This window comes from Lepidochelys kempii, chromosome 15, assembly GCF_965140265.1.
Source record: "Lepidochelys kempii isolate rLepKem1 chromosome 15, rLepKem1.hap2, whole genome shotgun sequence".
Taxonomy (NCBI): Eukaryota; Metazoa; Chordata; order Testudines; family Cheloniidae; genus Lepidochelys; species Lepidochelys kempii.
The window spans coordinates 27,254,285-27,268,792 of NC_133270.1; the positions used below are offsets into that span (position 1 = coordinate 27,254,285).

A 14,508-nucleotide genomic window follows, 5' to 3' on the forward strand; every position below is an offset into this window, starting at 1 on the left:
CACAGCTGAGGGCAGAATCTGATTCCCCAATCTTCTTTTAACCCCTTCGTCCCCATGTCTGCTGTATGGTTCATGCAGCTGCTCTGCAAACATGAGCCCTTTCTATGATTTCTATGGAAACTCAGATACTGAATGGGTTGGAATAGGCTTGAACCATCTGTTCTTCCCCTAATTATAAACTGGATAGGAGGAACATGTTTCACAGTGACATCACTACAAATGTTCTTCTTTTATTCAGCATGCAGCCATCTGTGATTATTTGCTCATGTGCCAAAGATAATAAAGGGGTTTAGGGCTGGGGCGGGGAGACAGACTGAATCCCGAGTCAGTGCAGGGAATCTGCTGACATAGCCTGTTAGTTCTCTATTTTTTCTTTAAGAACAGAGCTTCTCTGGAGGAGGGTTCACTACGTTTACCTTATCACAGTATCTGCCCAGAACGGAAGGCTGACGTCAACAGGAAACAATGAAGGATTCACAGGTAAAAAATCCCCAAAGCCAACATCAGAGACTGTAGGGAGGGTTATGAGCAAAACTGCACAAACTGTCTCCCACGGCTGTCAAGAAGATCATGGGTGAGACTCTGGCCTCATTGAACTCAGTGGCAGAACTCCCAGGGGCCAGGATTTCAACTCGTATGAATAAATGTTGACTTTAGTGAGGAGGATTGTCTACTGATTGCAGCAGTGGCCTGATCCTTTGTCATTGAGTTGCTGTGGTAGCTTTGTGGAACCGGGGGAAGAAGGGGCTGTGAGCCCTCGCCCCACATTTCTGTGCTCCTGTCCTGGGGGCACCCGGCTTCCTGAGATTCGGACTTCCAGGTGCAAAGCAGTGTTAGTGCGTGCTGTGGTGTTCGGCAGGCAGCCCACGGGGGGTATCACAGCCATGACCACATCCTACTCCTGTACACAATAACTGCTAAAGTCCACATCCTACTCCTGTACACAATAACTGCTAAAGTCAGGCATGCGGGCAATGCTGCACCCTTTACAAGAGTGTAGCAATTGCTGCTCCTGCATGTGCTTCCCAAGAGACCCTGCAGACTTTTTCTTCTGTCAGCTGCAGGACACCCCCTAATGCTGTTGTGGCTTTTAAAGCCACAACAGAGCCCTCTCTGTTCCTCAGTTTCCCCTCTGTAACACAGGGGTCGGACTGCTTCCCCAGCTCTCAGCATGGCTATGAGGCTGAACTAGGAAATGTTAATTAATAGAAGGTGTTGTTGTATATAGGCACTAAGTGTTAGTACTTGAACTTTTGTAAGTGACTTATTAAGATGTTGGCAAAAATGTACCATTTCCCCAGCGGTGGAAAGAGTCCCAGTCCAGAAGTGACCCTTCGGAATTCACCGAGAAGGAGAAGGAAATGATGGCTGAGACCGAGCTCCGGAAGCTGCAGCAGCAATTTCGGATGATGGTAGAAAGACGGAAGTCTTTTGGTGTCAAGGCTCAACAGCAAATGTACCATCAGGAGTAAGGGCAGCTTCATTTTGCTAGTCCGTGGCTGAAAAAGAAAAGACACCTTCAAATCCGGGCTGCACGTGTCCTCTGTGGGCCTGATTCTGCTCTTACTTATGCCAGGAACAGTTACATTAAAACCACTCTGAGCCAGATCCTCAGCTAGTGTAAAACAGCGTAGCTGCTCTGACTGCAGCAGAACTATGCCACTGTGCCCCAGCAGGGAATATGACCCTCTGCGTTTTGCATACTACATGATATTGGTAGTCCGAAAAGCACACATTTGTGGGCTTTGGGCCCAATCCTTCAGCCCAGGTTCATCCACTGGGAATATTGGATGCACAAAAACTACAGGATTGGGTTCTTTATATGATACTATTCTCTTGATAACCTTTTGAATTTCCTGCTTTCACAAAACTAATCTATTTGCTTAGAATAATTAGAGACGCTTTATTTAGGTCTTGATCCTTCCTTATGCAGAACTCCCTTTGAAATCAGTGGGAGTTTTAAATGCAAGAGGACAGGATTAGGCTATGAAGTGTATACATTTTTTGAAAAACTTTTAATTTTCTTGGTTGAGGGGAATGTCTTTTATACATTTTTAAAATAATTTGTCTAAACTAATTTCTCCCTCGCTAGAAGCTTGAAGCTAAAATTGCAAGGGTTGAATAATGTTTGCACAGTGCTTTGAAGATGCTAAGTGCCAAATATTATTTTTATCATTTTTTCTACAGAAAAGAAATATATTCACTGAAGCAGGAACATGAAGAGATTGCATTACTCTTGAGCCTTACAAAGTCACAGAGAAATATGATGTTAGATGACAGAAATTGTATGGAGCTTAAATTTCTTTTACAGACCAAAGAGGAATATGATTCTCTGATTAAAGCAACAAAAGCCCTGATAGCTGAACTTGATGATAAGGTAGAGTATCTGAACAGTTAAATGGATAAACATGAAATACATTAGCAAAGCCACAAAACAAGCGACGCCCTCCTATCTGTCACTACCGGGATGGTAGCTCTTTCTTTGCTTTGCAGCTTCAGGTGTCTTCACATTTCATAGCTTGTTAAAAGAGCAATTCACTGATTGTTACCCCGGTTCCATTACTGCATCCATTACACACCTGATTAGTGCCAGTGAAGTAAGTGGGACTTCTTGCATAAGTAAGGACTACTCAGATAAGTGTCTGTGGGATCAGACCCTAAATTGGCTATAAGTTTTCAGGTTTCTGCTGTAATTGATAATGTAATCCAAAGGATTGTGACCTAATTAGTTGGAACACCACAATGGCAATATCATGGCATGAAATAGCCAAAGGGAATAAAGCTCTGAATCAAATAATTAAAGTCTTAGGGGAAAAAACCTGGCCTGTCTGCAGTTTGTTTGCAGGGGAATCTAGTGTTTGAAGCATTTGTATATAAAATGTGTCAGCTCAGGCCTTGGAATATAATGTCACCTCTCGAGCAAAAGACCACATGATTTGAAGACATTATGGACCACCTAATCTGTTCCTGTTACAGTCAGTGGAAGTTTGCCCAGTGACTTTGGGTTTGACTCTGGTCCCTGTGTTCCGATACACCACTATGGTTTGAGGTGGTGGTCTGGATGGGGAAAAGGGAGTGTGGGATTTGCTGGGGAATATTCCCTACCCCACGCTTGCTCTCATTGTTTTTCTTGGAAAAGAGGCAAAAACTGTGTTTTTTGTTACATTCATTTATGTGCCCTGAGACTTGACATTTAAAAAAAACAACCAAATACTTACAATAAAAATATCCTCAGCTCTCATAGGCTGAGCAGAGTTGGGTCTGGCCAGTATTTTTAGAGGAGACCAAGGAACACCCAAATGCTGCAGAAGTGATCTGGGAGATTCAGTAGGTGGCACCTTCCCTTGTGAGTCAATATGGAATCATTGTCCATCGTGCTGGTAGGGGGTCAGTTTCAGGGGTCCTCCAACTGTTTCATTCTTCTGACCACTTTGTGTTGGGAGATTCTTCCAATTCCCGATTTCTCCAAACATTTCATTATACGCACCTTCAGGAAGTGCTCCCCAGACAGTAGGTGGACATGGACCACGGCACAAGAGGTACCATGATAAAATATTCTTCTTTTTCTGTTCTACTCTGTTGCATAGTGTTGTTGTGCCCTGAACAGCTGCTGTTTCACCCCAGAGGTAGCCATATTTCAGTGGTGACATAAAAATAAAGTGACTCCTGTTTGTAGTTCAGTGCCTGTAAAGAGGGATCGTTTGAGATAAAAGCTGCACTCTAAATTTAAGATCATTACTGACGTGGATTACTGTAGTTCAGGTCAACACATGGGCATTTACAATGGCTAAGCACACTGACAAAAATCCAGAACGTAAAGACAGATTTTTATTTTTTTTAGGTAATGGAGATGGAAAAAAAGATCAAAACTCAAAAACTGGTTGTAGCAAAGGTGAAACAAGCGAATGAGAGCAAATGGCTGCAAAAGCAGATTCAGATGCTGGAGAATCGCCTAAACCATGTAAGCAATTGCTTGACCCAGCTGTTGATACATTTTGCACTGCTACTCCTTGACTAGCTGGCTACCTGAATGTGGAGGGCTTGGAAAATGTTTTCCTGTTATCAAGATAATTTAAAAATTCAGGTTCACCCAAGCAATGCAAAGGACTTTTCCTGTCTTCGCTGACCCGATCGCTCTTGCTGTATAGTGCACATCCAAGGCTCTTTCAAGCTTGTCCATCCAAGGGCAATGTTTGCAATTTCCCAGGAGCTCCAAGGGCTACACCTACTTTGCAGCAAAACGAAGTTGATTGCAGCCAATCATCTGTGAAACGGGGCAGGTGGATTTCAACAGCAAAAGATCCTAGCTCTGTCCTGATCCAAGTGGCCTCTCCTGCAGGCTCAGTGGGCTGTGCTGCAGTATTAAAGACAAGGGTAGCCAGAGGGCCCACTTAAGACTTCCCTGGGCTGTGTTTGTCTTAGCCCTGTTTTATGTTGTTTGACCCATAATAGCTGGGCTCCTCTTTCCTGTTCTGCCTCCCTTACAGACTTTTCATTTGCAACCTCTCTTCCCAGACCACTATCCGTTTCAATACCATCCTGACCACGAATGCCACGCTCAGAGAAGAGATTGAAAACCTGCGATTTCAGAAAGCTATTTTTGACAACTTCTATTCAAAACTTCATAAAAGACTAGATCAGCAGAGGAAAACAATGGACGCTGCAATTGATAAGTCCAGCCAAGCATACGAACAAAGGTAAACGGGAGAGGAAAAGGCACAGGCCGCACTAGCTCTTGGCAGTACATTTGGTATTGCTTTCCAGGGCACAAATGCCCATTTCATTCATTAATAAATATCCACCTAAGATCAGATTTTAAGAAGTGCCCACTGATTCTGGGCGCTCAGTGTTAAATACTCGGGACTTGGTTTTCAGAGGGGTTGATCTCTGGCAGCTCCCATTGACTTCAGCTGGCGCTATGGGTGCACAGGACCTGTGAAAATCAGGCCCTAGATGTCCGAAGCTGGTCACCAAAAGCAAAGTGAAAATGTGGGCCTAGACGAGTTTTCTAGTGCCCAGGAAAGATGCCTGATTGGTGGGCCTGGAATCTGAGCTCCTCTGCTCATCCGTAGGACAGGCAGAATGGGGTGGTCTTCACCCACACTGCCCACTACCAGTGCGCCTCAGCCAGGACCGTGTAGAGACGGCCCAGTCAAACACTTGGCCTCTTAGCTAAGACGGGGTGGGGGTGGGGGTCTATCTGTGCCCATTGCAGTGGTGATTTATGGGGTGGTAAACTTCTGTCCTACGGAAACTGAACCACACCAAGTCATTTCCCAAACAGCAGCTAAGGTGGCACAACGCTTGGTGACTACTAACCTGGGCCGTAGTCTAGCCAATGTCCTTAAGGGGAAAGACTCTGGACCCCATTCTCCTGAGTTGTGCTGTTCAGGAGCCACAGTCTGTCCATGCTGCTAGTTAATTGTTGAAGCGGTGTCTGGAGCGATGCGTGTGGATTGTCACACAGGAAAGACTAACTAGTTAACGGGGCGCGTTGTGTGCTTTCTGGCTGGGTCTAGGGTGGAAGCACTGGCACGGGTTTCCGCCATGAAGGAAAGGCGCTGCAAAGACATCGCGCAGTATAATGTGGAATTCAGGGAACTGGAGCGTGTCTTTGACCACGAGACCAAGCTGAAAGCCTTTATGCTCATCAAATTAGTGGATCGCTCAGACTTTGAGGAACAGGCCAAAAGGGAAGAAGGTACCATATGGGATAACAAACCTCCCCCCTCCTCTCCCCAATATGGAAGCTGATGTGACTCAGCTTAAAACTTCATGGTCACAGTCAGCTGGGTCTTGTCCTCTGAGGAGAATGTCCATAACAGGAAGACAGAACACGCTCAGATTGGGGTCCATCCTGGTCTTGACCTTCCCAGAGAGGTTCTCACCCCTGTGTCTCTCACTCCGATAACCCCAGCACTGAATCTGGGTGTGAGGGGATGGGGACGCTGAGCTGGGGTTTAACCCCTGCTCACAGGGGACCAGGGAGTGCCCCTTACCCTCTCCCACAGAATGGGTGGCATTATCCATAAAAGTAATGATGATGTGAAAGGTCATTTGGGCTTTTGTCGACAGAGGACTAAATCCTGCTATTGCTGAAGTCATTGGCAAAAATCCCATTGGATCTGGGAAGCTAGGATAAGGACCCAATAGAGAGACACCGTGGTCTGGATTCTCCACTCACTCCGGGATAACTTCATTGACTTCCGTGGTGTTACTCCGGATTTAAATTAAGCAACTCTCAGTGAGCTGTGTACCTGGGCTGCTGGTGTCCTGGGTCCCTTCCAGGCCTACATCTCTGTGATTCTCTGGGAGCTTGCGGCAATAGGAGGGAGAGAGGTGCTGGAGAGAGGTGTTGGCAGGGGAGGGGAAATGGGTTCTAGTTTTAGGTACACTAGAGGGGGCTAATCATTTATTATTGTGCCTCAGCTGAGTTCAGTGAGGTGGCACCAATGGGACTGAGGGCAGAAGTAATTTCTCCTGCCATCCTCAGGGAGAAATTCCCATCCTCCACTTGTCCTGTTACCTGGCAGGTGCTTATGGGCCACATGCTCCACCCTGGGTTTCCTTATTCTATGTCTACACAGCAGCTGGAAGGTGTAATCCCAGGTCGGGTAGATGTATGTGCGCTAGGTCTGCTCAGGACATAGAAGTGTGGCCACGGCGGCCCAGCTAGCAGCTTGGGCTAGCCACCCTAGGTACGTAGCCAGGGTGTCGGGCAGGAGTTCACCCGAGGTGCCCAGCCACACTGCTATCTTTAAGTGCTTTGACAACTCTCAGCTGCCGTGTAGATGTATCCTTAGTCTCTTTAAATCCTCTCCCTTGGTCTCTCTGGCATGTCCCGTTCTCCAGCCCTGCTATCGGTTTTGTGAGCCTTCTTGAGTTTGCATTCCATGCCCCAACCTTTCCGCGCTCCCCCTGGGGGAGCATGAATTTAATCCCCAGTGTTTTCAGGTGAATTCTTTTGAGTTTGCCCGGTGATGGGCATGAACGAAATGACAAGAAACAGAGGTAGTTTGCTGCCCCAGCAGTTTTTGCGTTGCCGTTGATCTCTTCCAGCCCTCAAGTCAAGCAAGCGGGCCAGAAAGAGCAAAGGTGAAAGCTTTGAGAGCTACGAGGTGGCTTATATGCGCCTGCTGAAGCTGAGCGAGGACGGGGACATTGGCCAGCTGGTGACAAATTTCATCGAGAAAGAGGAGAAGAACTTTGCGTATTTCAGTTACGTCACCGAGCTGAACAACGAAATGGAGAGGCTGCAGAAGAAGACACAGGACATTCAGGTTAGTTCCGGTTGCTTTTCTGCACCCTTCACGCTGCTGTTTCGCTTTTAGACGGAGGTTTTCTTCTTTCTGCTCTTGCAGCTGTTGCCGCCCACGCTAGGGCCTCAGCTGCCGATCCCACCGCAGGCGTGTGACTTTTAGAACATAAATGGGGTATCCAAAGAAAGGAACTCTCGTCTAGGAGACAGAATCAACGTCTCATTGCTGCCACCTTGTACCCAGAGGAGATACTGCAAGAGAGTGATGCTCAGTAGCTGTGCGGAGCTGGGGGAGTTTGCTGCATGAGAAGCTGACCAAACCCGATCTGATGTTATTTTTAGTGGCCATCACTGGAAATGTGCACAGAAATGTGACATCAAATGGTGCAGAAAATTCTACTGGGCGGGATCAAGCCTGGAAGCTCTTCCTAGGACTTTGCCCGGGGCGAGACTCCCACTGAGTGTTGTGGGAGACAGGAGTGCCGGAGGACTTCAGGATTTTGGCCCCTGGTTTGAGGTTTTGGTGGTAGAGAGAAGTTTTTTTACCTCTGTCAGTGGAAAGGTATTTCTGTCCTGCCTGGGAACCTGGCTCCCCACCTGCCATAAAATTTTCATCAAATCCAAACTCGAACTGAATAGACTCTACACTCCAGCCCCTAGTGACGGGATCCCCAGATCTTACTTTGCCCACTGTCTAAGCTCTGGTTTGTTTGATGGGTAAATGGAGTGTTCTATAGCCTCCTTGCAGCTGTGGGATGATGGTCTAATTCATATGCTTTAACTGCTGTCTGTTACTGCTGCGGACTGCAGCCTCCCCATGCATTCTGGTTAAATAAAAGCAGGATCAGCTGGAAGGGATTCCATGTTGCACTTTCTCAGCCTACTGAGGACTGGGAGCTGGGGAGGGACCCATCAAATGGACAGGTTAGGCGTGGCAGGAGGGTGGAAGCATGAAGCCTTTCAGAGAAAGTTTTACTTTGCTACAAAGGATTGTTTTCCAGAGAAAATGGGGCCCCATACTGCACATAGCTGGTCAGGGGTCTCCCAGAGACTCAAGACACGCCTTAACACTCAGCTGTTCAGGTTTTCCCCAGTGGCTATGGCGTCTCCTGTTAGTAGAGATGCATGGCTGAGAATAGCTGGCCAAATGCTCCCCAGTGTAGCCATACTGACTTCTGTGCCGCCCAGAGGCACATGGCCCAGCGTATCTGGACCTCTAAAATATGGTGAGAAAACCAGTGGGGCTCTGTTACTCTCTGGCCTGTGTTTGAGCAGAATGGGCCTAGAATTATTATTCCACCAGGCTCTGCTGCTGAGATCTTTAGGGGAAGGGTGCTGGTGGGTCCATCTTCTGCACAGCCAAAGAGAGTGGGACTGTAGGGAGAGGCTGCTGCTGGTCTGTGTTTGGACACAGCAGAATTGGCAAAGCAGCCAATCTCTTCTGCTTCCTTTTTCTTCAGAAGATGGGCTTTAAAGTGTATCTTCTGTGGGGATTTAGTGCTTGGGAGTGTGTTAGGATGACAGCAAAGAAGAGGTGTGTTCCCCTGCTGAACAGGGTACAGCATAGGCAGTGCAGCGGCTCTGCCAGTATGCCTTCTCCCAGATCTGGAGGGACCACTCTTGCGGGGGAGAAAGATTTCTGTCCTCAAGCCCAATTAGTCCTTCACTGCTCTGTGGAAACTTCCGCAATGGGGTCAGTCTAGTGGAGAATTTGGTGTTACGGACACTTGTTCCCCTGGGGGTTTGGACTGATGTCACCTTTCAGTTACTGCTGACCTGGATGTGAACCAGTGACCTAGAGATAGTGGTCTCTGTGTTAGCTGTCAGTGATAGTTAATTCTCCCCGGGATGAAGGGATTAGTTCCAAGGCTTTACCTCCCAATACTTCCTCTTGTTTGTGTGGCACTAAAGAAGAAAACACTTTTTCAGCCCTGATACTTGTGCCTGGGAGATAAGGGAAGCCTAGTGGTGGGAAAGAAATATCTTGGCTACTAACCAAAAATGTTTCCTTTATTGCCTTCTAACTAGGAAGCAGTGACTGTGATCTGATTGTTTGGAAACGTGTCCTAAGCAGTGGCTAATTCATGCAGCCAATGCAAGAACAAATGTATTCGTTGCAGGTGAAAACTGAACATTAGGGACTCACACTCTGCTTAACTTTATGATGCATAACATATGCTTGGCAGCTATACTCTGTGCTTTCCAGGTGCGGAACGCTTCCATCAGGCATTGGGTGGTTGGTCTAGTCACCCGTCAGACTGGCAGTTGAAAGCAATTAACACAAATCCATTATGCTGACTTTGTAACACTCGTTTCACTCTTGGAGTTGAACAGCACAATGGGGCTGTTTATGATCTCTTGTGATTTTATTCTCCAGTTTAAATTTTTCAGCTGGTTCCAGCTGGTCACTACATTTTGGAGCAGAGCCACGGGTGTACTGGTCCTACTGGATCCTAGGACTACTGGTTCTCCAGTTCAATCCAACAGACACGAATATAGATGGGTTGAAACATTCCAAGGGACTGCACTGGCATTTCCACTAGGGGTATAGCACTGGGGTGGAAGCACTTTTTTATTATATATTATTTGTATAACTGTAGTGCCTAGGAGGTGTCAGGTGCTGTACAAACGTGCCCTTGTGCTAGGGGCTGTACAAACACAGAACAAAAAGATGGTCGTGCCCCAAAGTGTTTCCAATCACTTGGATCCTAAGGTGATAGATACCTTGCAGAGAATGATTGATGACCGATCCCTTGAGCTTCAGGCCCTCCACCAAAGACAAGATCTTCAGCTGTGGTAAATCAGCAGTGCCCCACTGATTTACACCAGCCGATGAGGAACTGGCCCACATTTTTCAAGCTGCAATGATGTGAGCTCAGAATAATGGAATTTGCAGCGATTAGTAGAACTTTTCTCCCATTTGCTCTTCCCACACCCAGGGAGGGAATACTGCTAGGACTTGCTGCTGCTTTCAGAAAATCCTGCTTGATTTTGGAAGGGACTATTTTAACAGAAGGTGGAAAAAGACAAGGAGCCATACTCTGGTCTGTCTTGTTCCCACGCAAGCCCATTGGCAGTCAGGGTTAATGAGAGCAGGAAGTGAACTTTGCAGGAAGCAGACCCTACGTGTAATCAGCCCTGCTGAGGGTGTAACACAGACACTGTCATTGGTAGTGTACAGATGAATCCATGACACTACTACATACAAAGTCCCAGGATGTGGTTTGCTCAGCAGTGTGGGGCAGCCCTCATTATTAGTCTTATGTGCTTATATTTTATGCAGAATGAAATTCTTGACTTAAAATCCCAACAGAAGTTTGCTGATGACAAAAGCAACACCAGTCTCAAGGAGATGGAGGTAAGGAGCTGTCCTGGGAGAGCCTCGCTAGCCCGTGACTTACCTCCTGGCAGTACGCTATGTACTGTATGGGCCAGATTCTGGGCCCTTGGATGCCGTCTGCATGGCCTGGCCATGCACTGGGATTTATCCGTATGGGCATTGGCAGAAGGAGTTATTTCACTGCCAATGCTGCAGCCTCTGAAGCCGAATGCTACCCCCCCGATGGAGGAGAATGGCCATTGCCCTCCATTGGTCCTGCTCTGCCCCTTTGCCTCCAGGCCACCCCTGAAAACCTCTCCCTAGTGGGGTTCAGAGCTCTGTAGTGTACAGGGGTGCAGACCCATGGTTCGGGGTCCTCCGGTCCAGCCCCTGCCCCTTCCAGTGCCCTTAGTTCTAGACCCTCCTTGACGACAATGGACGTCGCTTCCCTCCCCTGTTGTCAGCTCTGATACCAGTGTGTGCCGAGGGGGCAGGGATAGGCTTAGCCCAGCAGAGGACCCTGCTTTGGCTTTTGCCAGCCCTTTCCTTCAGCCCCTGTCTGAAACCCCTCCGGCTCAGCATGCTGGAGCGGGCTCTGTGAGCGCAGGCTTCACCTTGTGACTGGGAACTGCACACCAACCCTGACCACCCTCCAAGTCAGATGGGCTCAGGGTCAGTCACCCCAGGCCCCCAGTCTATGCAATTCATGGAGCCCTTGGCTCATTCTTCCCCGCAAGTGGCCCTTCCCAGCCACCTGGAGCCTCCCAACTTATTGAGATTACTTGGGGCAAGTGGGGCATTGTTAGCCTGACTCCTAAGTGCTGAGTATCTCCTGCTCCATGATCTTTCAGGGAACACTTGGTGGTGATGTCCTGCATACTTAGTCCTGCCTGGAGAGCAGGGGACTGGACTAGAAGACCTCTCAAGTTCCCTTCCAGTCCTATGATTCTGTCATCCTCAAGGGGCTGCCAGGAGAGGGCTACTTCCCCCAGACACATGGCATCAGTAGAATTACAGCGGGGACGAGATCAATCCAAAACCTTTCCACTCTGGTTTGTGCTCAGTGTCTTTCACACTCACCTTCTGTGTGGAGATGCTCCTTGAACCCTTCAACCCTAAACTGAAATTGGGCCTGAGTGAGCTGCAAACAGAGTTTGGGGTGTTCGGATGGGGCACAGTTTTGGGGGGGTTCGCTTTGGGCCCGTGTCTTGTACATGGTTCAAGCCCTGTAGCCTAGATAACTCCTAGGATGGCTTTGCTTTGTGCTGATAGGAGAAGCTGAAGAAAACCACCGAAGAGGCCAACCTGTACGAGTACACCTGTAAAGAGAGCAGCAAGGTCCTGGACCAGCTCAAATCCGCTGTGGACTTTCTGTTTAAACAAATACAGTGCAAGGACACCAAGATAATGGAGCAGCTTGGCGAGAGTGGGGAGATCACGGATCTGAACCTGATGCAGTATTTTGGTGAGTTGTTAGTGGTTTTTCCTTTGCCCAAATTTTAGTAAAGCTCCAAAAAAAACCCCAAAACCAACCCCAAAGTATTTCAGAGAAACTCACTGATAGAGAAGTGAGTCACTCACACATTTATGGTGGGAGTGAGTGTGGGTCTAGTAGCTAGAACAAGGGGCTCTTGAACTTCTGAGTTCTCTTCTTGGTACTAGAGGGGAATGTAGGCTCTTGGGGTTGGAGCAGAGTCTGGGGATCAGGACTGCTGAGTTTTATTCTTGACTCTAGCAGGGGAATGTGGGACCTGGTCTCTTTCGTATAGCGCTCCAATGGTTGGGGTGGGCCTGGGGAGCCTGGATTCTGTTCTCCGCTCTGGGAAGAAGTGTGGCCTACTAGTTAGAGCAGAAGCCTGGGGACCAGGACTCCTGAGTTCTATTCTTGTCTCTAGGGGGGGACCATAGGGTCTAGTATGTTTTGTATAGGGCCCCACAAACCCAAGGTCTCACCTACCCAGTGATAACCTATGTCACACAAGAGCTTGAAATAGAACCCAGGCTCCTGCCTTCCAGTGGGGCTTTTGCCAGAAGTGGGCTCGGAATGAACAGTATCTTATGCCTGGGTCTGGGGTAGGGTTGCCAAGTGTCCAATTTTTGACTGGAACACCCGGTCAAAAAGAAACCCTGGCAGCTTCGGTTGACACTGCCAACTAGGCCGTTAAAAGTCTGGTCAGTGGCACAAAGGGGGCCCGGGGCTAAGGCAGGCTGTCTTTGTTTTTGTGCGATTAGAAAGTTGGCAACCCTAATCTGGTGGGGGGTCATCAGTTTTAACTTGTCCCACACAGGTATCATAGAAAAGAAAACCAATGATCTCCTGCTCATTGAATCCTTCCTGCGCTATAAGGAGGTCGAGGGAGAGCAGGATTCGCTCCCTTTATTGAATCCATTTTTGGGTGGCACCGGACTCCTTAAAAGTACAGATGCAGCGAAATTACCCCAATCTTCCCCTACCATAGAGCATGTAGTAGAGAACGTAGAGGATGGTAAGTACTCACATCTTCTCTCCCAGACGCTACCTATCGCTCACAGGAACAGAACCTATCTTACATGGGAACAGAACCATAGAGGCCTGGCTGGGGCAGAAGCAAGGAGACTGCAAAAGGACCAAATGGGGAATATGAATCAAATGGCAGGATCGTAGCAGTCAGAGGTGGAAAAGGCTCCCGGGATTATAACTGTCTCCTCCCACCCACTTGCCAATATGTTCATATCTTGGCTAATGCTCCATCTAGCCTGGCTTGAAATGGCTTTAGTGATGGGGTTTTCACGACTTCCCTTGGGAGTCTGTTCTAAAAGATCTAGCTGGGCCTGATTCTCAACTATGCCAAGGCCCTTCTACATTGCCCTGGCATAAAGAAGCCTTAAAGCAGGTGGAAAGGATGCTATGATAATATCCGCTGTGGAGGGGGCTGCCCTGCTGGGCATAAGGGCTCTGCACCAGCCCTGCTCCCAGCTCCTGTGATGGGATGGCTGGAGTGCACTGCACTATGGCTGTTCTCTGTTTCCCAGGGCTCACAGTGGCCAGGGGAAGTGAAGCATAAGAGCAGCCCTGGGACTGCTCTAAATTAAACCAGGGACGAAACGGGATCCTTTATAGCCCCAAAATATAGGGAAGCAAAGGTGGCTAAAAGTCACCTCCACCCCTGCCTCTAGTGGAGGAATGGAGTCACAGAATCAGGCCCCATAGTTTCTAAGATGGGGCCAAATGCTGGGAGTTCCCTAGTGCCTGCAGTTCCTGCTGGAGTCAATGGGAGATGAATGGGCTCATTGCCTACCCAGGATTTGGTTCACTGCTTTATTGGCGTGGGCAAATTTCTGACAGTCTGGGGACTTAGCACCCTTATACTCAGATGGCCATGGGAATGAAATGCAATAGCAGAGCCGGGGCAATATTTAACACTAATGTGAGTGGGTGAAACTCCATGGGCCCCTGGATTTGCATAGTATTAATGAGATTAGCAGCCTTCTGACACAGTTATCAGAAAGTGTGGGTTTGCAGCAAGCGCAGTGACAAGTTAGGACTTTCACTGAAGCTCTGGAGAGATTTTTCACCCTAATAATCCCAATTTCTTTTGAAACAGTTGATTGGCCTTTGGACCATGGCAGTTTGCGCAGCCTGATTGTTGGGAACTTGGAGAAGGACGAGTCCAGTAGGATCTCACTGGACAAAGAGAAGAAGAGAGGGATAATTTTATAGATGGGGAAAAGCAAATACACTGGGTATAAATAATAGGTTCTTAATTCACTTGAAATCAAAATCTGATTCTGTGCTTAATTTAAACAAAGCTAACTTTAAGTCTCAGGAATGCTAGTACTGTCTTGTATTTACAATAGGCTTTGCCATCCGGCAGGATCCCAAAGCCTTTTACAAACTTAAACGAAGCTCTACCAATTAAAGGCAGGCATCACATATAAAGAAATGCAACCA

General features: G+C 47.9%; 1 protein-coding gene across 1 annotated transcript; it reads left to right on the forward strand.

The window, feature by feature from the left end:
* Window positions 1-391: 391 nt before the first annotated feature.
* On the forward strand, window positions 392-14,310 carry CCDC63 (coiled-coil domain containing 63). Its single transcript, XM_073312931.1, has 11 exons — window positions 392-480; window positions 1,302-1,468; window positions 2,188-2,377; window positions 3,842-3,961; window positions 4,516-4,697; window positions 5,520-5,701; window positions 7,060-7,280; window positions 10,542-10,616; window positions 11,850-12,042; window positions 12,866-13,063; window positions 14,162-14,310. Exons 1-11 carry the CDS (start codon window positions 466-468, stop codon window positions 14,275-14,277), a joined length of 1,659 nt encoding a protein of 552 aa, XP_073169032.1. The 5' UTR covers window positions 392-465; the 3' UTR covers window positions 14,278-14,310.
* Window positions 14,311-14,508: the final 198 nt, after the last annotated feature.